General features: G+C 44.7%; 2 protein-coding genes across 9 annotated transcripts in view; one reads left to right on the top strand and one right to left on the bottom strand.

The window, feature by feature from the left end:
• Positions 1–2012, top strand: part of CEP57 (centrosomal protein 57) — a 37482-nt gene extending 35470 nt beyond the window's left edge. For 2 of the 4 annotated variants that reach the window (XM_025197871.1, XM_025197872.1), the window contains exon 11: positions 763–2012. In XM_025197871.1, coding sequence (XP_025053656.1) covers positions 763–1002 — 240 coding nt within the window. In that variant the 3' untranslated portion in view covers positions 1003–2012. The remainder of the gene's footprint in view (positions 1–762) is intronic. The other 2 variants (XM_025197873.1, XM_025197874.1) reach the window with 1 other exon arrangement.
• Positions 2013–2166: 154 nt separating this feature from the next.
• MTMR2 (myotubularin related protein 2) overlaps positions 2167–22290 on the bottom strand; it is a 62639-nt gene continuing 42515 nt past the window's right edge. For all 5 annotated transcript variants that reach the window (XM_025197867.1, XM_025197868.1, XM_025197870.1 and 2 more), the window contains 8 exons: positions 20616–20765; positions 19607–19795; positions 18072–18257; positions 15641–15847; positions 9472–9564; positions 7227–7340; positions 5610–5786; positions 2167–4939 (listed from right to left, as the gene is read on the bottom strand). In XM_025197867.1, coding sequence (XP_025053652.1) covers positions 4778–4939; positions 5610–5786; positions 7227–7340; positions 9472–9564; positions 15641–15847; positions 18072–18257; positions 19607–19795; positions 20616–20765 — 1278 coding nt within the window. In that variant the 3' untranslated portion in view covers positions 2167–4777. The remainder of the gene's footprint in view (positions 4940–5609; positions 5787–7226; positions 7341–9471; positions 9565–15640; positions 15848–18071; positions 18258–19606; positions 19796–20615; positions 20766–22290) is intronic.

Here is a 22290-nt window from a genome sequence, read left to right as displayed (position 1 = left end):
ACTTTCACCCTACTAGTTACCTTACCCACTCGACGTCTTATGGTGAATTCTATTATTAGGTGATCACTGTCCCCCAGATGGCTACCGATCTGTAGGTCCCCTACCATGTCATCCCCCGTTGCCAATACCAGATCCAGTAAGGCATTCCCCCTAGTGGGACCATGTACCTCCTGTGTCAGGTGGAGGTCCTGTACACAGGTTAGAAACCTGCGTGAGCGGTGGGACTTTGCCGTCTGCATCTCCCAGCAGATGTCTGGGTAGTTTAGGTCCCCCATGACTACCGCCTCTTTAGCTTTTATGGTCTCGAAGAGCTGCCTCAGGAGCCCCAAATCTATTTCTTCCCCTTGGTGTTTCGGTCTGTAGCAGACCCCTACCACCAAATCCCTTTCTCCTTGCCCCCCATGTAGCCTAACCCACAATCCTTCTACTTCCTCGTCCTTTAACAGTGTTTAACAGTGTTATAGGTTTATTAAATTCACATGGGTCTAGAAGCAGAGCTTAACTTTTTCAGTCTGTCTTGCATTTTCAGTTCTTCCCCACTTGTCCTCATGATTGGGGGGACTTCCTTGGACCCCGCTTGTTCTAACAGTAATTCAGAATAGAAGTTGCATTGGAATCCAAGGGATTTTATTCTGACTGGATATCTTGAGAGGAGATCCCCAGCTTTCTGTTGTGGATAGGGGGCAGCACAGGCATGTGTGAATAAAGGACATGAGGTGAAAAAAGGACTGCTCCTAATATATCTCTTGCCTTTCCTCTTAGCTTGATAAACTCAAGAGAGAATGTAAATCCAAAAAGTCTTGTGGTGAAGAGAGAGACAGAAGGTTTACAAAGGGAACTAGTGAGGTGAGAGTGACAACAACTGTGACTACAAGGGGCAAGGATGCTGGTCCCATCAAAGTAAAACCTGGAGAAAAAAGCCGGAAAAACCTACAGCTGTTGCGAGACATGCAGAGTATACAGACTTCACTTCAGAAAGATGATATCAGCTGGGACTACTGACTTCTGTACTGCAGGAGCATTTTTTTTTTTTTTTTTTGTCTCCACCCATCTAGATTTTTTTTTTTTTTTGTTCCAGGTCTAAAGCAACTGCCTTTTTCTAATGTGTGAAAGAGACTACTGCATACTAAGTGCACTTTTTAAATTGTAAACCCCCCTCACTCTTCCATCTCTAGGTGCGATCGTGTTCTGGTCTTAAGCCAAACAATGTACATAAAGAACAAGCTTCACTCTTAAAAGTATCCCTGCTGATAGCCCTTTGCTGCTCCCTTTTCCTGCTTACCATCTGCAGGTTGTCTTTATTTCACTGTTTTCTTGGGGTGGCTTGACTAAAAGGCCTACCTGATCTTACAGCTTACACTGTTGAAATTTTACACAGGTAGGTGTTTAAAGACGTATCACATGAAAACAAAACTTGGACATGAGTTTAAAAAGCATTAGCAATTCTGTGTGTGTGCAGCTGCTGTTATAGGCTTTGGTGTTAGTGTTTTGCTTTCTTCAGAAAACCCACCCTGTCCTTGTTCTGCAGCATTCCACTACCCACTTCTAACTGTTCTGGATGCTTTAACATCCACAAAGAAGGAACAGTCATCATTTTTTCCAGTTGGTTTTCCTTTAACAACTAAGAGTAATGATATTTAAGACCAAAGGGAGTAAGCTGTCTTCAGAAATAGCTTCCATTTTAAGCATGCCCACAGGATGTCAAGATAAAACTCATTACTGGCATATTCCTTTAGACGGTAAAGGGCTAAGAGAAGCATTGAGATATTTTAAAGTGCAAGTGCCTCAATCATGCCAGGCAGCTTGCTTTTAACTTGAATTCTTCATTTTGGCTGTGTGAATGTTGTCATACAAACATGAAGGTAAAATGACTTGCCTATCTAAGTGAATTATTTATTATGTTAATAATGTACAGTTTCCTATTCATGGAATATACAGAAGACTGATTACCTCTATAAAGTTATGAAGTTATGATTGGAAGCCAATAAAGCCAACCTGCTGAAGTGGACCAGTAGGCATTTCTTTTAAGTCTGAAGTTCTGAGGTGCCTGGTTTTTGTGTTACAAACAGCATATGAGCGTGTGTGTGTGTGTGTGTGTGCATCTTCCCCTAGTTCAGACCAGGACAAGCCTGGGGGCACTTTGCTTGCAGATACCCTCCAGCCATGCTGCAGGCCTTGGCCTGGTAACGGGTCTCAAGACTACCCTCAGAGGGTAGACAAGGTATGAATGGGCCTGGCCATGGCTTTGTTTCTGTGGTGTATACATTTTCAGGGGCCTGATTCAGAAGGCACACACTGAACATGCTCAAGATCTGCACCCAACACAGGCACAAGGAGGTGGTAGTGCCTGTAGCAGTGGTCTAAAAACTTTCCTGCATGGTTGAAAGAGAGGTATAAAACTAGAAGTTGAAGTATTTGAATGTAAGTTTCTCCAATGGCCTCCACATTTGAGCCACTAAATATTTCATAGCTATTATATGTAAATCAAAATGAACAAGCTAGTTACAACTAGACAAGAACACTTAGATGTAAAAACTATCTTACTAGAATAGTTCAAAGGGTGCAACAATTCCAGAACTAGGGAGCTTGAATATTACAAGCATCTGTAAGAATAAGAGGGAGAAGAGAAACTTCCACATAAGTTTCAAGGCATCAAAAATTGTTACTTTACTATTAGGGCTAAAAGACAGCATTAAAGTTTTCTAAATAAATACATTTGGAAGCAAGGTAAAGAAATAACTTACCTGTTCACTGATTTTATTTTATTTTTGTTAAGGAAAAAGTCCTCCACTTTAAGAAACAAGAATTCTTCCCTACTGAATTTGCACGGTGAGGGTATTGCTACATAAGGATCATCTTATACTAGAGACTGGAAGAGTATGTCCTTATGAACAATGAACTGAACACAGCCTTCTCATCCAGAATCTGTTTTGATTTTTTGCAACACAGAAATCAAAGTTTAGGCAAAACTTTTTAAAGACTTAGAGAGCCAGGTTTATAAAACTCAAGTGTGCTGTTCACTTCATAGCGTGGCTTGTCTATGTAGATCTGTTGATAGTGACAGTAGAAAGTAGTGGCGAAGAGAAAAGATAGAGGCTTCTGACGGAAGGTAGACTCTCTTTCAAGAAGTCCACCTTTTCAGTGATGTGAGAGCAGCTGACTCCCAGTCAGCCAAACTTTTTTTTAACTGCCCAAACAAAAACATTCTGCTGTGCATGCTTCTCTCTGTGAGAGGTGAAAGAATACATGTGACAGGTGTGTAGCTGCTTGATGGACTAATGGAAGAGCTCAGACAGTACAGTACCAAAACTGAAGTCTCAGTAGTGAGCCTCTTGCTTACTATGGAAATGAGATGTGGGGGCAAAGTAACCCCCCACAACCCGATGCAAATATATGGACCTTTATTGAGAAGTCCCTATCACTTATATGGAAAGATGCTCTGGAAAATTCACTGTTTGCAAGTAACTACAAAAAATAACAAGTCTTCACTTCTGTTTTCTGCAATGAAATTATGCATTACAGTTGATTTTGGATAAAGTTTAATTGACCACTGTGCAGGTAACAAGACTCTTTAAATACACTATACTCTCCCTCTCTCAGAACAAAACACATTTAAGCAAGTGCTAAAATATTACTCTAGCAGACTAAACAACTCAGCCAACTGACCATTCACTTTACAGTGTGATTGTAATACATGTGGAAGGTTTTCTTTGGTCAATATATTTGCTGTCATCAGTAAACAGAAAAATAAAATACAGCATGAATTATGAACACATCACCATGATCCTGCACCAAAACATTAAATAACAGTTTACACTTACCTAAGCAAAATGAAACAACCAATTCCAGTATATGTTGCATTTGCCATCTCTTGGGTATGAGGCATGGGAAAGAAATAGCTGCAGAAACTACAGGGGAGTTGTTTCCTGCCCCATCCTTTATAAAAGTGGTTTAAGATTAGTTTAATGGAATTAACTGATGTAAATAATACACGATATCTAAAGATAAACTCTTCCCTAAAAAGGACAACTTGAGGGATAGTGGTAATTCATCTATTCCCATACCCTCCTGGTTGAAGATGCCTTTCCTGTAGATAAGGTATCACTTTGCTTTATTAGGAATATATCTTAAAAAGAAGCTGACATTGATTTAAGCTCTTGCATACCTCCAGACAAAAGCAAAGCCTAAATACATGGTCCAACTTCCTATGTGATGGGAAAGAACAAATTAGTCAATAGGAAACATTCTGTATTTAGGGTTCTCTTGGAATTTCATATGTTGGCAACATTTCAGTTTTGACATTTTTGCATGTAAACTGACACAGAAGTCCAATCGTTCAACACAGCTGCAGTCCAGGCTTTGAAACCGATAAGAAGTCTGCTTATTCCCTCTTTAGTCTGTATCTGTTCCAGCAAAATGGAGACTTGTCAGACTTCTCCTGTGTAGACACTTTTCCTATATAAATGTTCCTTCCAATGCACTGTCCCTCACTGAAAGCAAAGTAGTTTCTAACAGATATGTGAACAAGAGCTCTGCATCTTGTTTTTGGTGCAATTTGTAGTTTTATAGTAATCTAGCCACTAAGAAAACTAATTGCATAGGGGGCATGATTTTGCTTAAGTTTCCATTAATGTTACAGTACTAATAAATAACCCTGGAGAGAAATATAATAAATAAATCGGCATCTCCTAGACACCAGGTTTTAACTTCAGAGGGTCTCCTGCTAGAAAAGCTGCCCTTATATCATGGTCCTGGAAAGTACTTAATAGAAAAGTCATTATACAACTGTCTGCACAGGAGCCACACATTGGGCAGGAGAGCCAGCTCTCTCTGAGGAGGAGGTTGATCGGTTAGTTATTTCTCTCTGGAGCTCCTCCACCTTCTTCTGCAGCTCGGCCCGCTTTGCAAGAAGTTCTTTGTATCGATTGTGAACAGGCTCCTGCAATACAAAAGAGCCTGAGCCTGAGTGATGGCAGAATGCAGCTCAGACCAAAGATGCTCTTTCCCCACTTTTAGACTGTATATGGACTATGTAATCCCCTCTGTTGATCCTTGCCACCTAGTGACCAAGCCCAGTAACAGCAGTCCATACCCTTCAGCTATGTTGGGATAAGCTGTACATCCGTCCATTATGTACACTGGCATACTTTTAAATCGATGTACAATACTGTTGTAAAATTACCACAGGGTGTGTGATTTCCATACACCAAGCTTGCAATGTGAAGTGCTTACTGGCTTTAATGGAAATTTTAATAATGGTGAAAACCATTAGCTAAAAGCCATCAGTGGGAATTTCACAAGCTGACATCTGCAGAAGTATCACGGAGAAGATGCCTATGGCACCCAAATCTCTGCTTTCAGATTATTTACCTGGGGACTTAATTTTAGGCATCTAATTTTAAAAGTAGCCAGGATTTTCAATAGACTGCTGCAACAGACTGGAAACAATTCTTAAAGTTTTCAGGTTTGTTTGTTTTTTAAATACAAATGCAAGCTAAAACAGCTCCAGCTGGATACTACCACATATTTGTCAACAGCCAAGTCTACAGGCTCCTTAGTAATGTCAGTGAGAGACAACTTCTAACACATTAAACGAAAAACCTGTTCACCTGTGGTTTCATCCTTGGATTCCATCTGATGTAATATCCCACCCAAAGCTCTAGATGGCGCATGCTGGCTACTGGATACAACACATGGTTGGTGTAGCTCACGTACAAGGGGTTTGTAAAGTCTTCAAGCTGGCTATTGATGTAGGACCACAGTGAGACAGTCTTTTTTGGAAGGCTCTGCAGGGGGGGGGAAATAAAAGCTTCATTTTACATGCGCAGCCATATGAGCTCTAGCATTTATCTACACAGCTTGAGTATTTATACCACCATATGCATATGTTCGCCATTAATACAAATCTGGCTGCCTTTCCCTAGCTAAAAAAAAATACACTTCATCGTTTTGAAGTGGTTTCTGTAATGCAAGCACAGGCAGACAGGCATACACACATTCTGGCATGAAAACGCCCTTTATTCCCATCTTATCTTTATTCCCATCTCAAGCCCCTGCACAAATCAAAATTCCCCCTCAGCACAAGTGGAAGCCCCCATCCAGAGTGGAGCTGGGCATCTACAGTGGAAATGCTGAAGGCTGAGATGGGGGGAGAAGGCTGCTCATTACTGATCATTACTTCTGCTTAGCTTCACCTCTTTGAAGGGCTCCTAGAAAGGCACTGGTGCATTTATGTGCACAGAAAAAAAAAAGAAAGCCCTGGATTTAGGCTTTGATTTAAGTGAAGTAAATGTGAGTAGCTCCTTCCAAATCGATGGAAATACACGTGTTTAAGTGCTTTTTTACACTAGGGCCTTAAAGAGACAATGGATTGCATGTGCATGCTGCTTTGGAATGACACGTTTCACCTCTGCACACCCATCAGTCATGTGTAGCACACTGACCAGGTATTCTACCACCACTAAACCCTACACACAGCAGTTCTCTGCTACACAGTCATTAACAGCCCTTAGCCCTACAGCCTCTGCAGATACCACTGCTGCTGGTGAATTACCCACTCCTAGCCTAGAGCCAGCCTGTGGGCACTATAAGGGTATTTTCTACTTTAACAAACTGTTTTAATTCATTTCAACCTACACAGAATCCCTGCATTTATGTTTTAGGTTTTGTTCCTGCATGAAGCCCTGATCATGTTGGCCAGATGAGGGGGGCTAAATCCTCCTTGATGGCTGGCAGTTCCAGCTCATCCAAGGTGAAATAAAAAGAGCACATCTGAAAACCTGTAATGTCCTTGGTGTTAACCAGGTGTGCAGTATGACAGTACGTGCTTCCTGATTTCTATATAGTGAAAATGGTCTCAAGTGACAACTTAAAGGACTAGAGGAAAAAAGTGATCAGGAGAAGCATGTGTCTAACCAAAGTCAAACAAAAGTACTCTTCCACCCACCTAGAATATGTAAGGTGACCAATGAAAGCAGCAGGAAGTGGCTGAAGGCAGCTGTCTGCACTACAGGGAGGGAAACGTGCACTGTTCTGAAGCACAGAAGTTAAGTTAGAACAATCAGCATTACTTTTTGCAGGTAGAGGGAATCCTGCATATCAGCTGTTTTGCAAGAAAGTCTCTTAGGTCCAAAACCACTGAAGTCACTGGGAACTGGTAAGCTTTCATTAGCCCTTTTAAAGAATACAAGTACAGTGTGTTCACCTGGGGAAAGAACAAGGCTTACCTCTTTCACCCTCTGCTGCTCACTGCTACACAGGAATGTTCCAAACAAACAACTGTACAGGTGGTCCAGAATGGTTATCAGGAAGTACTCGTTGAATTCAAAGGCTGTAGGAAACTTCCAGCACAACCAAAAAGAGAAGTTTTTTCTTAAACAATTCATTACTTGTTGCAAATGAACATAACGCGTCTGTACCGATTGATAGCATTAATGAGCTGACTTTATACCCACTCTGCACTGGATTATCTGTCTGTTTCTTCAGTTATATTCCTACTTTCCAGAAGCAAGCACCCCTTAAAAATATGCTTGACATGCAAGAAGGAATTTTCTGCAGCAGCCAGCGGCCTGAAGGATCTGATTACTGTTTATGCACAACCAATATTGCTTCAACTGAAGTTTGCTCTATTATGCCTGCTGCTAATGCCACACCATGAAGTGAGATTGAATGAGACGTGGCAGAGGGTAGGAAGCCTCAGGTGATTATTGGAAATAATCCCCACATCCAATAGAGAATTAGGATGAAAGCCATGCTACTAGTTCACAGGTCAGGAATAGGTTACAGGACTCTAGGCTTTGACATCATGTCTTGACACCCAGTGGAACACGTAGGTGCTCCTGTAACACAGTTAGCCATGGCAAATGTCCTGATATCCCAATGCTCCAGGGCTATTTTTCTTTCTTTTTTTGTTTTAAAAAGTCTCCCACTTGTTTTATCACAATTTTTCAAAAATGGAATCATTCGAAGGGGGAAGACACACAGCACAATCATTGCAGAGGAACTTCCCCCATATTTTTATCCACAGTAAATTTGTTCCATTGTTCAATAGGACACGTGGGCCCGCTCTCCCAAACTGTGGGCCCACTGTAAGCCCTTTACAGCACTGGGTCAGTAGGTGGCAAGGGAACCAGTTCATACAGAACAGGATGAACCTGACACTGGGAGCACACATTACTACTTAAAAGTTACTGTATAAAAAGTTATTAGTTCAAAAGGTAGCTTTACCCAGGATTCAAGTGATTTATTGCAGAATAGGGCTGTGCATCATGTCACAAAGTCAATTTACTAGGGAACAGAAATTTTGTAGGTCTGCACCTGCTCACTAGCTAGGAGAAAATGTGGAAAAGGTATGAAAATAATATTTTAGAAGGTTTTTCAAGTCATGGCAGAGCAATGCAGTAATGAACACAAGCCAGGTATGGTGCTGGAGGGTGGTCTGAATCATGGCAGGGTTATAAGCTGTGGAGGGTGAAAACTGGAGCTCTTTGAAGGGATGTGGGATGGGTACAGGGCTGAGTGGACACAGAGATATGCAGAGAGCCCTCAGCTCCAGTAGTCAGCCTGTCCACAGCAGGTGTAGTCCTAATTCTCCTTATCCCCGTTCCCTTCTTGGCTACTAAGCCCAGGTCCCATGGCTAAAAGGTCTAAGGAGTCTCTCCTGCCTCTGATCTGCTGCAAGTTAGTATATCCCAAACACCCATTCCTCAACAGTAGCTGGATTACATAAGAGTAAGAGTAAACCATGTGGAGGATGGATTACCAATTCCTAGGACAGGAGCATCCTGCCTTCCTCCTATTCCACTTTGAAAAGCACCCCAAAGTTACAAGCCCACCAACATTCATTCTGACTTCAAATCATTATAGGACTATTTTTTTTCAATTAAGTGTCTGCCCAGGGCTCTGTGAATTTAGAATTACAACCCAGAGGTCGCGGTAGAGGCGCCAAATGCAGAGCAGCCATAGAGGCAGAGTCCTTCTCAGAGCCCTAAACTCGTAAGCTCTCAGCTCCAATAGTCAGCCTGTCCATAGCAGGTTTGGAGTATCCCAAGGGAGTTTTATTGGCTCTGCCTGTGCTGAAGCTGCTCTGCGACTAACGGAACTTAGTTTCAACACTGTTTATCACATCAGGATCAATACGCTTGCTTTCAAAACTCACTGAAATGAAACAAAACCAGCTGTCTGGAGCCCTTCTCCTCACCTGCTGCTCTGAAAAAGGGAGTAAAATTCTAAAGCAACTCAGTGACACGGGTGCCTAAGTGCTCCTAAAACTCACTGGCATTTTGTGAACCAGGCTCCTAATTCATTTTGACACTCCAAAGTTTTACCTAGACTGAAGTAAAGCCAAAACAGATAAGCCAAAGGGATTGTTGTATTTTCATTTAAAACCAGAGCAAGTTCACTGGCTAGATACACTGTTCCAAATCACATGTATAAAGGCTTTCAAAACACATGTGCAGCCCAGAAATTTACCTGTCTTGTCATTTGCCAGACACAGTCAATGAACTGGAGGAAAACAGGAGATCTGTCAGCATCTGCATGATTCTTATCTCCATGGCCAATTCTCTGATACAGGGAGGACAAAAAAAGACACTGAATTAGTATACAGCTTCTAAGGTAAACCGCTTGGGTGTTTTGTACCTGGGTACTAATGCAGTAGCCTGCAACAACTTGTATGGTTTCAAAATGTCCTGATTTTACCATGTTTATATTAGGAGGGGAAGGCACTCAGGGGAGCTTATTCCTTTGGTTTCTAAAGTGCAATCCGTTCCTGGGACCTTTTCATGTGGAATGCACTTTATACAGAAATTAAAGCAAAAAATGACTGAAGAGAGGTTTCCAATGTTATTTTGGCATCAACTGTATTTTACAGCTATGGCTCAGAAGACCCCCCAAAAGTCTAGATATTTGTTCCTTTCAGTTATGCATGTCATCTTAGCTACTACAGAACAGGATAAAAAACTTGAGCACTACAGGTAAGCCCAGCTTCTAGCAATAACTATCACATAAGCACTTCACAGCTTCCAAGCACTGTACCAATACTAACTCATCATCACTACCCCCTGGCAGATTTTTATTCATAGATTTCATAGACATTAGGGCTGGAAGGGACCTCGGAAGGTCATCAAGTCCAGCCCCCTACCCCAGGGGCAGGAAGTCAGCTGGGGTCACAGGATCCAGCAAGATAAACGTCCAATTGACTCTTAAAGGAATCCAGAGTAGGGGCTTGCACCACCTCTGGAGGGAGTCTGTTTCAGGCCTTCGGGGCTCAGACAGTAAAGAAGTTCTTCCTTATGTCCAGCCTGAAACGGCCTTGGAGGAGTTTGTGACCATTTGACCTTGCCATCCCATGGGGCGCTCTGGTGAACAGACGTTCCCCCCAGATCCTGATGTACACCCCTTATAGGCAGGCACCAGGTCACCCCTGAGCCTGCAGTTTTCCAGGCTGAAGAGTCCCAGAGCTCTCAGCCTCTCATCATAAGGCCTGTTTTCCTGACCACTGATCATGCGCGTGGCTTTCCTCCGCACTCTCTCAAGCGTATCCACATCCGTTTTAAATTGTGGAGCGCAGAATTGGATACAGTACTCCAGCTGCGGCCTCACCAAGGCCGAGTACAATGGGAGGATGACATCCTGGGATTTGCTGGAGAAGCATCTATAGATGCAAGTCAGAGTTTTGCTCGTTTTGCTGGCTGCAACATCACATTGGTGGCTCATATTCATCTTGTGGTCAATCATGACCCCCAAGTCCCTTTCAGCTGTGGTGCTAGCCAGCATAGCTCTGCCAAGCCTATAAGCATGCTGCAGGTTTTTCTTCTGAAGGTGGAGTACCTTGCATTTTTCAGAGTTGAAGGCCATCAGGTTTTCGTCCGCCCATTTTCCGAGCCTGTCAAGGTCAGCCTAGATCACCATCCTGTCCTCGGGTGTGGACGCTTTTCCCCAAAGTTTGGTGTCATCAGCGAACTTGGCCAGTCTGCTTCTGACACTAATGTCCACATCATTAATTAAGATGTTGAAAAGGATAGGCCCAAGGACGGAGCCTTGGGGGACCCCACTGGTTACGGTGCACCACAATGATTGATTTCCGTCAACTACCACTCTCTGGGTCTGACCTCAAAGCCAATTCCCCAGCCAGCGGACTGTGATGTAGCCGAGGCCGCAGTTGGCCAGTTTTTCTATAAGATGATTAAGGGATACTAGATCGGAAGCTTTTTTAAAGTCAAGATATATGATGTCAATCTCTTCTCCCTTATCCAGGTGATATGTCACCTGGTTGTAGAAGGAGATGAGATTGGTCAGGCAAGACCTACCTGCAACAAACTTGTGCTGGCTGTCCTTCAAGAAGTTGCCTTCAGCCAGTTTATCAAGAACGGTCTCTTTGATGAATTTCTCCAAGATTTTCCCAGGGATGGAGGTCAGGCTGATGAGCCTGTAGTTCCCCGGATCTACTTTCCTCCCTTTCTTGAAAAGAGGCACCACACTGGCCTTCTTCTAACCTTCAGGCACTTCACCTGAGCACCAGTTCTCCAAGATCCATGCCAGTGGCCGAGCTAGGATGCTAGCCAGCTCCTTAAGTACCCTGGGGTTTAAGCTGCCTGGGGCAGCTGACTTGAAGGTCTCTCAAGGTGTGTCTTCACATGGCCAACCCTCACCCGGACTTCCCGGCCTTGTAGTGGGCATGGGCGTCCCATGGGACTGATGAAAGACTGATGCAAAGTACCTATTTAATAGGTTGGCTTTTTCCTGGGCGTCAGTTGTCAGTTGACCCATATGGTTTAGCAGGGGTCCAGTGTTACCCTTGCTTTTCCTCCGGCTCCCCACATATCTAAAAAAGGATTTTTTATTGTCCTTGATATGTGTAGCCAGTTGGAGTTCAGGCGAAGCCTTGGCTTTCCTCGTTCGCTCCCTACAGGTCCAGACCAGTGCAGAGTACTCCTCTTTTGGGGTGGATCATGGTCATTAAAGTATTTGTAGATTCATAGATTCATAGACATCAGGGCTGGAAGGGACCTCGGAAGATCATCGAGTCCAGCCCCCCGCCCAAAGGACAGGAAGTCAGCTGGGGTCATAGGATCCCAGCAAGATAAGCATCCAGTTTCATCTTGAAGGTGTTCAATGAAGGCGCTTGAACCACCTCCGGTGGCAGGCTGTTCCAGACCTTGGGGGCTCGGACAGTAAAGAAGTTCTTCCTTATGTCCAGCCTGAAACGGTCTTGAAGTAGTTTGTGACCATTCGACCTCGTCATCCCTTGGGGCGCTCTGGTGAACAAACGTTCCCCCAGATGCTGGTGGTCACCCCTGATAAACTTGTAGGTGGCCATCAGATCACCCCTGAGCCTGCGCTTTTTCAGGCTAAAGAGCCCCAGGGCTCTCAGCCTGTCATCGTAGGGTCTGCTTCCCTGACCTCTGATCATGCGCGTGGCTCTTCTCTGGACTCTCTCAAGCTTCTCCACATCCTTTTTGAATTGTGGAGCCCAAAACTGGACACAGTACTCCAGCTGCGGCCTCACTAAGGCCGAGTACAGGGGGAGAATGACGTCCCGGGATTTGCTTGAGAAGCATCTATGGATGCAAGCCAGCGTTTTGGTCGCTTTACTAGCCGCCGCATCGCATTGCAGGCTCATGTTCATCTTGTGGTCAATGATGACCCCCAAGTCTCTTTCTTCCATAGTGCTAGCCAACATAGCACTGCCGAGCCTATAAGGATGCTGCGGGTTTTTTTTCCCAAGGTGGAGAACCTTGCATTTATCGGCGTTGAACACCATCAGATTCTCGTCCGCCCACTTGCTGAGCCTGTCCAGGTCAGCCTGGATAACCTGCCTGTCTTCTGGTGTGGATGCTTTGCCCCAAAGTTTGGTGTCATCGGCGAACTTGGCCAGTTCTGATCGCTTCTGACTCCAGTGTCCACATCATTAATGAAGATGTTGAACAGTATGGGTCCAAGGACAGAGCCTTGGGGGACCCCACTGGTCACAGGACACCACGATGAGTGACTTCCATCGATTACTACCCTCTGGGTCCGACCCCGGAGCCAATTTTCCAGCCAGTGGATCGTGGAGGACCCAAGGCGACAATTGGCCAGTTTCTCCAAGAGGCGATCATGGGACACCAGATCGAAGGCTTTTTTGAAGTCAAGATATATGACATCAATCTCTTCTCCCTTGTCCAGGTGATAGGTCACCTGGTCGTAGAAGGAAATGAGATTGGTCAAGCAAGACCTACCCGCAACAAACCCGTGCTGGCTATCCCTTAAGATGTTGGCGTCGGCCAGTCCATTAAGGATGGCCTCTTTAATAAACTTTTCTAAGATCTTCCCCGGGATAGAAGTCAGGCTGATGGGCCTATAGTTAGCCGGATCCACTTTCCTCCCTTTCTTGAAGATAGGCACCACATTGGCCTTCTTCCAGTCTTCGGGCACTACACCAGAGCGCCAAGAGTTTTCAAAGATCCGTGCTAGAGGCTGGGCTATGATGCTCGCCAGCTCGTTGAGTACCCTGGGGTGGAGATTGTCAGGGCCAGCTGACTTGAAGGTATCCAGCTTCTCAAGATGTTCCTTCAGAAAGTCAGCATTAAGGGAGGGCAGGGGATCACCCTCACCCGGACTTCCCGGCCCTGTAGCGGGCATGGGCGTCCCATGGGACTGATGAAAGACTGACGCAAAGTACCTATTTAATAGGTTGGCTTTTTCCTGGGCGTCAGTTGTCAGTTGCCCCATCTGGCTCAGCAGGGGTCCAATGTTGCCTCTGCTTTTCCTCCGGCTCCCCACATATCTGAAAAAGGACTTCTTATTGTCCTTGATGCTCAAAGCTAGCTGGAGTTCAGTTGCAGCCTTGGCTTTCCTGGTCTGCTCCCTACAGGACCGGACCAGTGCAGAATAATCCTCCTTGGAGGTGACTCCCATCCTCCATCCTTTGTAGGCCTTTCTTTTTAGCCTCAGGAGATCTGCTAGGTCCCTGGAGAGCCAGGGGGGCTGCTGTGCCCTCTTGCTGCCTTTCCTCCGAGATGGAATAGACTTAGTTTGTGCATTGAGGATCGCTTCCTTGAGGAGCGACCACTCCTCTTGAACTCCCCTCTCCCTGTGGTCACGGTCCCTTAGGGCCTCACTGACAAGCCTCCTGAGCTTGTCAAAGTCGGCTTTCCTGAAGTCAAGAACTTGAGCGTTGCTGACCGACTTGCCAGCTTTTCGGCGGATGGTGAAGGTGATCAGCTCGTGGTCGCTGTCACCCAGCTTCCCATCGATCACTAGGTCGCCGACTAGGTCATCCCCAGTAGCCAGTACCAGGTCGAGCAGCGCTTCGCCTCTCGTTGGCCCATAGACTTCTTGAGTCAGGTAGAGGTCATCCACGCACGAGAGGAAGCTCTGCGACCGCTCAGATTTTGCTGAGCGATCCTCCCATGAGATGTCTGGGTAATTGAAGTCACCCATGACAACCATGGTCCTGGAGCAAGCTGCCTCAGCCAGTTCCTGGGCAAACTCCTGGTCAAGCTCAGGACTTTGGGTGGGAGGTCTGTAATAGACTCCCACCATTGTGTCCCCTGTGCCATGTTCCCCACGGATTTTAACCCAGAGGGTCTCCAGCCGTCCACCCTGGTCACCAATATCGGGTTGCAGGGACGTGTAGCTTTCCTTAACATAGAGAGCTACCCCTCCGCCCCTTTTCCCTTCTTGTAGCTGAAGGCCTTAACACCAGCCTTGCTGTGGGTGGCCTTGGACAAGCCACCTATGCCCCAATTATTTGTTTTTTGCATTACTGTAAGGCCTAAGACTTCCCATGCTGTGATACACTATACAAACATAAAACAGAAGCAGGCTAGTAACAATACTACTGTGTACTGCTGCTTATGAGGCCACTCATATGCTTACTATAACCACTTAGTGGTAGCTAAGTGGTTTTGCTGAATCAGAGCCTCAATTGCTCACTGCCTCAGTCTCCCTATTTGCAAAATGAGGGAACAGTGTCACTTCAACATGCAAATTGGAAACCTGGTAAGTGACTTGGTCATGGTCAGGTGGAAAATGAATGCTACAGACCAGTGGTGCCAAACATTTTTGCCCTGCAGTCTGGATGGGCAGTGGGGCCAGATCTGCGGCATAGGACAGGCGGTGCGTGGGCCCACTCCAACTGCATCGTGGGGGGTAAGCCTGGCCCCAATCTGGCCACATGGGGGGAGTAGTCTGGCTCCAATCCAGTTACACATGGGGGCCATTCTGGGAGAGTGTTTCTGAGGAAAAGTTTCTACCATATTCAATCAGGCTGTGCAGGGCATGGTAATTTGGCAGCAGGGAAGAAGTGGCACTATTAATTGCCACCACGCCCCTGCCAATCCATGGAGAACCTCACAGGCTGGATGCCAGGGCTCTGCAGGCCATAGCTGGCCTACAGGCCAGGCATTGAGCACCCCTGCTTAGACAAGTATTAGAGCCTGGAACCCCTTGCTCTTACCCTACCTGCCACTAATGGCTTGCATGATAAAGGATGAGGAGCCATCAATGAAGAATATATCATGGCAAGGTGAATGTTATTGGTGTTTGCCCTTCCTCTGTGAGCTCAGATGCGATCAGACAAGTGTTACTAAACAGTATTGCTGCTCTGACCATGTAACACGCAACCTTTTCCACCCACAAAAGACTCTAAACTCACCAGCTGAAATCTGTGCCCAAAACTCAGCCATTCCTTCTCCACAAGCACTTCAAATCCCCTTATTGTCCGATAGTAGCCATCCAACATGAGCATGGACAGAGAAGTGAGCTGGGCTGTTCGGTCCCAGCCGTCACTGCAGTGCACAGCCACGGACGTCTTCCCCGATTCCACCTTATCAGCAATCCGAAGGGCTCCAGCGAGAATTAGCTGGGACACAGAAAAGGCATTAAGGAAGTTTCCCTATATCATATGAACTATAAATGGAGTGCTGTGACACCTCTGGAGAAGGCAAGGGTCACATCTGCTCTATGGTTATAAAATGGTTATCACCCGCTTCAGTGAGGTTACAGTTGTAGGGCAGACATGACTTTGAAAGGCCCCTGTAGATTCCTGCAGCCAATTTCACAGCTGCTATCCTTGGGTAGTCCAGGGTTTAACCTACTTATTGGAGCACAATTAGGTCCCATCTACATGACAGTCATAATCCTGTTTTAACCATGTCAATTTTAACTGCTGCAGTCTGTTACAGTAACAGCTGTAGCATTCATGAGAGGAACTAAACTGGTTATATCTTACCCAGAAAGAAAGATATTGGCAAGTTAGGAAAAGTTCCTTATCACCCTATTGCCACTATAACGGCATAACTGCAGGCAGTCTGCCTGAATATGCTACATTTGCATATGCAGGTACTGTACTCAAATTTTACCAAAAACACTGATTGGAAGCACAACCCATTTCATGATGAATAACTGTGTTTGACTCCTCCCAAAAGGATGGCTTGTAACTTTCCATTTTAGACATTAAACTTTCCCAGACACTAAAGCCCCCAGATACCCTTACCTAATGCAGGTGTCTAACATACACCCATATCCAGAGATTATTTTCAGAGGAGGAGAAACCCTTTTTGATTTTCACAATGAAATGACAACCTATGATAAACATTGCAGGCCAAATCAAGCAAAAGTGTGCATGAAACTACTAGTTTCTAGGTCACAGAAACCAGGAAAGGATAAAAATGACTAAACAATTCATTCATTCCCTCCTATAAAAGAACAAAAATATATCTTCAGTCTAACCTCTACTGAACATTAAGTAAAACAGTAAAGAAAGGAAGATGCCATATGAATTTTCTGAGAAACAACAGGGTGTCTACACCACCTCCTGAGTGGGATCCGATCCGTTGCTGAGAAAGGTTCCATACGCTTGTCCCCAGCCAGCCATGAAAATCAGCAGCAAAGACAGCTCACAGCAGTCCTGGGGGTGCCCAAGTCAGAGCACCTTGGTACAGGGTCAGGGCATGTGCTTAAGATGACTGAGCCACCTGCTCTGCAAACTGGTGGGCCTGGATACAAGTGGGCAGGGCACATTTTCACAGCTGTGCTCCCTCACATGGTCAGAGGCAATAGAGAAACACCCACTGTGACTGGCCACACTGACCCCTTGCTGACTACAGTGGAACTCCTGGCAGTGTGGCTCTTATTTTGCAAGTCAAATACAAGGCATAAAACAGCAGCTTCCTTACAACTGTCCCAGGAGCAGACTGGATCCTCTACTTTTTATTAGGAAGACAGAGCAGACTAGAAGTGGTTTTCAGTAAGAGCACCAGTTCATAGCATCTGAAATATTTTGTCCAAAATGTCTTGGGTTTGCCAAACTTTTGGTGAACAAGGAAAGGCTCCCATACATCCCTGCCTGTATTCATGACAGGGTGTTGGGGGCCCCATGGCTGCCAGGGTCTGCAGCTCCAGGGTAGCCAGTCATGCCAGGTCTTCCCAGCCCAATGCTGCCAGTGCTGAGAGTCTGAAAGCCCTGGGAGCCTCAGCTAGAATTCAGCACTTGGCTCAAGCTTTGCACCAGGAAGCCTGGCAACACTGGGACCTTTGGTTTAACTGGGACTCTCATATTAACCATGGTCCATTCTGTGGAGCTGGGAATGTAAGCCCAGGGAGAAGTTTCCATTAGGTCTGTGTTCAGGGCAGGCTTGCTGTGTAGAATACCCCAGGCTGGGGCAGGGGGTCTTGACATCCAGCAGTCCCTGACCCAGGGCAGTCTGTGGCACTTGGCATATACTAGGAACGCTGGTCACTGCTGAGTGACACTAACATTCATACGAGTTTCCTGGCTGCTACTAGCTCTCAGCAGCTGTGAGGTCTCAAGAAACATGATACTCAGGAGCACCATGGTGAGGCCTTTCCTGAAGACTTTTGCTTTTTCAAAATTTCCAGGTCACATTATGGAATTCTGAGTTTGGTAAGATTTGGATGAAAACTGATTTAAAAATCTGATGATGGTCAGAAACTGGAAATCCTGCACTTTGGCCAGCTCTAGACACAGGACCCAGACAATTAATTGAATGGCACTTCTTTTCAATGACACGGATACATACACAATAGGTGCTAACTCGGATACATTTGATTGCCCACATGCACACCTTAATATGTTCTAACCAATGAGTTGATTCCAAGTTGGATAACCAATGAGTCTCCTCAATGTTAGGATATACTATCTCCTTCAATTTTCTCAATGATTCTCTCATAACATGAATGTTGTGAATGTCCAGGAAGACCAATTCTGCATTCTGATAGGCATCCTCGCTTTCATAGCCTCCTCCTTTAGCCTGAGGAAGAAAAACAAAACCCATAGGAAACCAAATATATTTTTCTTAATGATCGTTCAACCTGATGAAGGAGAATAATATTTTGATAAACAGTATCAAAATAAATTATCAAAAGGATAAACAGCAAAAAATAGATCCATATCATCTATTCAAATCCACACTCAAGAAAACAATTATTTTTGCCCAGTGTCTTAATATATTTTCCTTGCATAAACTGTTTCTCCTTAATAGTGTGTTTTGTGAAAAAAAAAGTAAAGAATACCCCACTGAAGGAGATTTCTTCATAATCATCATTTACACCCATTCAATTGTCAAGTTCATCAGAACCACAATTCTGCCCTCCAGCACCCTCATTATAGTATTATATAGGAAGTGCTGTATTTTCTCCATGGCTAATTGCCTTTTCAAAAATGGGGAGACATCGCTGGAAAAGGTCCAGAGCCCAGACAGCAAACTAATTCTGGCATGAAAACAAAGCTACACAATCTACTACATGCTATGTAGCAGCATTAGGGAAAAGGGCTACATTCTGAGTTATTCCACTGACAACTGAGATATCACAGGCTACCAAATATTCAGAAGTGACCCAGCTCAAAACCCCTAAGCTCCTATTTTCAAAAGTATTAAGCATTCACAGGCCCTGATAAAGTTAGAGGTTACAGAGAATGCTGAACACCTTGGAAAATCAGTCATGGCTCTGGGCACTGGAAACAGTGGTACCCCAAATCCAGGGTGCTAGAAATCCTGTTTTATATTGCTAAACATAGGCTGCCTGCAGATATTTAAAAAAATGCTTTACCAGAAGAAACAGCCCCTTCCTTCAACCTGGCTCTGTAGTGTCTGTAAAGATTGGGTGCTTCAGTGGGGCTTTTTTGTGCTTCTACCTACAGCTGATTCAATAAAAGCTATTAGATAAAAGTGCCAAAAAGGCCGCACTAAAGTGTATGATCTTTACATATGTTGGATGAGCTAAGCTGAAGTAACACGCTGCCTCTTCTGGGTATATGTGGGGCTCGGCATGGGAATGTGCCAAGTTTACAGTAAAGTGCTGTTTTGTTTTGTTTTCATCTGCAAGCACTCATAATGTCCCAACCAATATCTGTTCTTAAACCCTGATAGGCTTGATTATCTTTTCTTCCACTATAATCGTAGGCCATGATCCTACAATTGGGTTATGGCAGGTGAATGCTTCTGCTTCCCTGGAGGTCCAATGAAATTAAAATCAGACTCCATATAACAGCAAGAACCCACCTTCCCTCCCAGCCTCAGGAGTTAATGTTACAAGGTAATGGTAGGCTAACTCTGAATTTTATCATTCCCTGCTACCAACAAGGGAGAGAATGTCTAACCTTATTGGCAACAGCATTAACACTAGGCCTTGCATCAAATATGAAAATCTTATGGGACTGGGCATTGGAATCCATGATGGACTGAAGATACTTTTCATCATCTTTGCTTCGCTTCCCGCTCACTCCAACCATTGGCTGGCTGCAACGTGTGATTGTAGCTTGACTTTCTGGATGAATCCACGACAATACCTTTCACAAAAATTAGGAAAGAAAAGGAGAATTCAGTTAGGCATTACTTGACTCTGGGACTCTGCCTGGTATTTGATTTGGGGCCAGTGGTTTGGATCACATAAATCATGATGTAATTTAATTGACAGCACTATCCTGTATTTATTCTTTTTCCTTCATGAACTCCTAAAATTGGAACCAATGTAAAGATGTATGAACATGCTTAAACCTGACTCTTGGATGGAATACAGCTCGTTTCCCAGCTAATGTGGTGCCTTTCAACTCCATGAGTGATGCAGACCCACCTTCCCCCTGCCCCCAAGTTGACTCTCGCTTTATATTTCTCATCTAAACAGTTAACTTGTTGGGGGAAATTTATCTGTGTTTTACAGCTGCAAAGCAAACAGCATACTTTTGGTTACTATTAAAGACAATTACTACTCTATGCTTTATTTATAACCTGATATGAAGAGTCTTCATCAAGAGCTATGTATGACTTAAGTAAAAAGTATTCAGTTACTCCTTAAAAATAGGTCAGGAAAGACAAAAAACTGCAAATAAATTAGCAGGGTTTATTTTGTTACCTCAAAAATTAAACTGAATTACTGTCTGGCTTTAGCTGAATTATCTTATCTTTGCACTTTGGTTTAGTCTATGTCTCTTTCAAGACAGGAGTTTTGCCAGACAGTGCTGCCTTCTAAACTCCTCACAAAATGTCTTGCCTTTGTTTTTATAATCCATTAACTGTTTGTGTTGGTCTCCTGTCAACCTGATCTTGGCAATATTCATGGTACAACGGTATTTACAAAGCCACATCAGAGCTCCTCTCTGTCATACTCACTGGTATGCGACCCCTGGATCTAAAAGATGCCACTCTCTTCAATTCCTCATCTGGAATATTTACAGGCACAACAAGAGTGGCAGGATACGTATCACACAGCTCGTAGCGTTCATTTATCTTGGTCACTCTCCAGCTTTCATTGGGAATTCCCTGCACATGAAACAACAACAGTTTAGCAAATGAACTACTACAGTGTCCCTGTCCCAGGGAAAAGACACCAGAAGACTAGGATTTTGTCTCACTTGTCTTTAGAATGAGTTAGTGGAGTGTTTCCACCCCAAGAGAGGCAGTTGTTTAGATAAGGGAAATATAACTGTCCAACCCCTTGCACAAATGCTACTCCTGAATCATCCCTGTCCAATGCTTCTCTGGCCTGCTTCAAGGAATCTGCTTCACTGGAGATTTCACAAATTTGCTCAGCAGCTTATTCCAGTGCCGTAATATGCTAACAGTAAGAACATTTTCCTAGGATCCAATCTGAATCAACTTTGGTGCAATTTAAATCCATTGCTTTGCTCCTTCTGTCTGCAGCAAGTGGGGACAGTTGTCCTCCTTCTGGCACTCATCTTAAGCCTGGATGGTGCCAGAGTGCCCTCTCCAAATATATGCATCTCTTTAGTGAATGGGAACTGGGGCTGGGAAGCAAAGCTACCAGACAAGGTGGAGGGGAGACTAGATGAGAGAAAAGCACAAGAAAAGGTGAAAAATAAAGAAAAACAGAAGTTAAAAAAGAAGAGATCAGACTGTGTGTCGGGTCTCAACAACCAGTTCACCTCAACTGAGGGCTTCTCTTAACAAACCAAGAAGCATGAGTTTAGGGTGTCCACACACCATCTCCACTTTGGATGGTACATTCTGGGATCCAAGAGCACTTTTTCTGTAGTGCTCAGCATGATAGTCATGGAAACGCTATACAACAGTTCAAAATCTGAAAACTGAATAATATGAGGAACATTTTGTGTCACCTTGGCAGTGAGGTCAAGTTAACTATTTTGGATAACACTTTACTAGAATCGCATGATTATAAATGTATTGATCTAACTTATCTCGGGGATAGAAAAATATTCATTGTACACTTATGCTTGAATTCAATTAGGAAGGCAACTCAGTGACTGTGGGGCACCTTGTCATGCATCCACAGATGCATCTCAAGCAAGTCCAAGGAGGTGATCCTCCCCCTCTATGCGACACTGGTTAGGCCGCAGTTGGAGTACTGCGTCCAGTTCTGGGTGCCGCACTTCAGGAGGGATATGGACAGCACTGAGAGGGTCCAGAGGAGGGCCACCCACATGATCAGGGGGCAGCAGGGCAGGCCCTATGAGGAGAGGCTAAGGGACCTGAACCTGTTCAGCCTCCACAAGAGAAGGCTGAGGGGGGATCTAGTGGCCTGTTACAAACTAGTCAGGGGGGACCAGCAGGCATTGGGGGAGTCCCTGTTCCCCCGAGCACTACCAGGAGTGACTAGAAATAACAGTCACAAGCTGGCAGAGGGTAGATTTAGACTAGACATTAGGAGGCACTACTTCACTGTCAGGGCAGCTAGGATCTGGAACCAACTTCCAAGAGAAGCGGTGCTGGCTCCTACCCTGGGGGTCTTTAAGAGGAGGCTAGATGAACACCTTGCTGGGGTTGTTTGACCCCAGTGCTCTTTCCTGCCATGGCAGGGGGTCGGACT

This window comes from Alligator sinensis, unplaced genomic scaffold (assembly GCF_000455745.1).
Source record: "Alligator sinensis unplaced genomic scaffold, ASM45574v1 scaffold116_1, whole genome shotgun sequence".
In the NCBI taxonomy this organism is placed as follows: domain Eukaryota; kingdom Metazoa; phylum Chordata; order Crocodylia; family Alligatoridae; genus Alligator; species Alligator sinensis.
The sequence above is the reverse complement of the archived record's forward strand: the minus strand, read 5'-3'. Positions and strand labels throughout refer to the sequence as shown.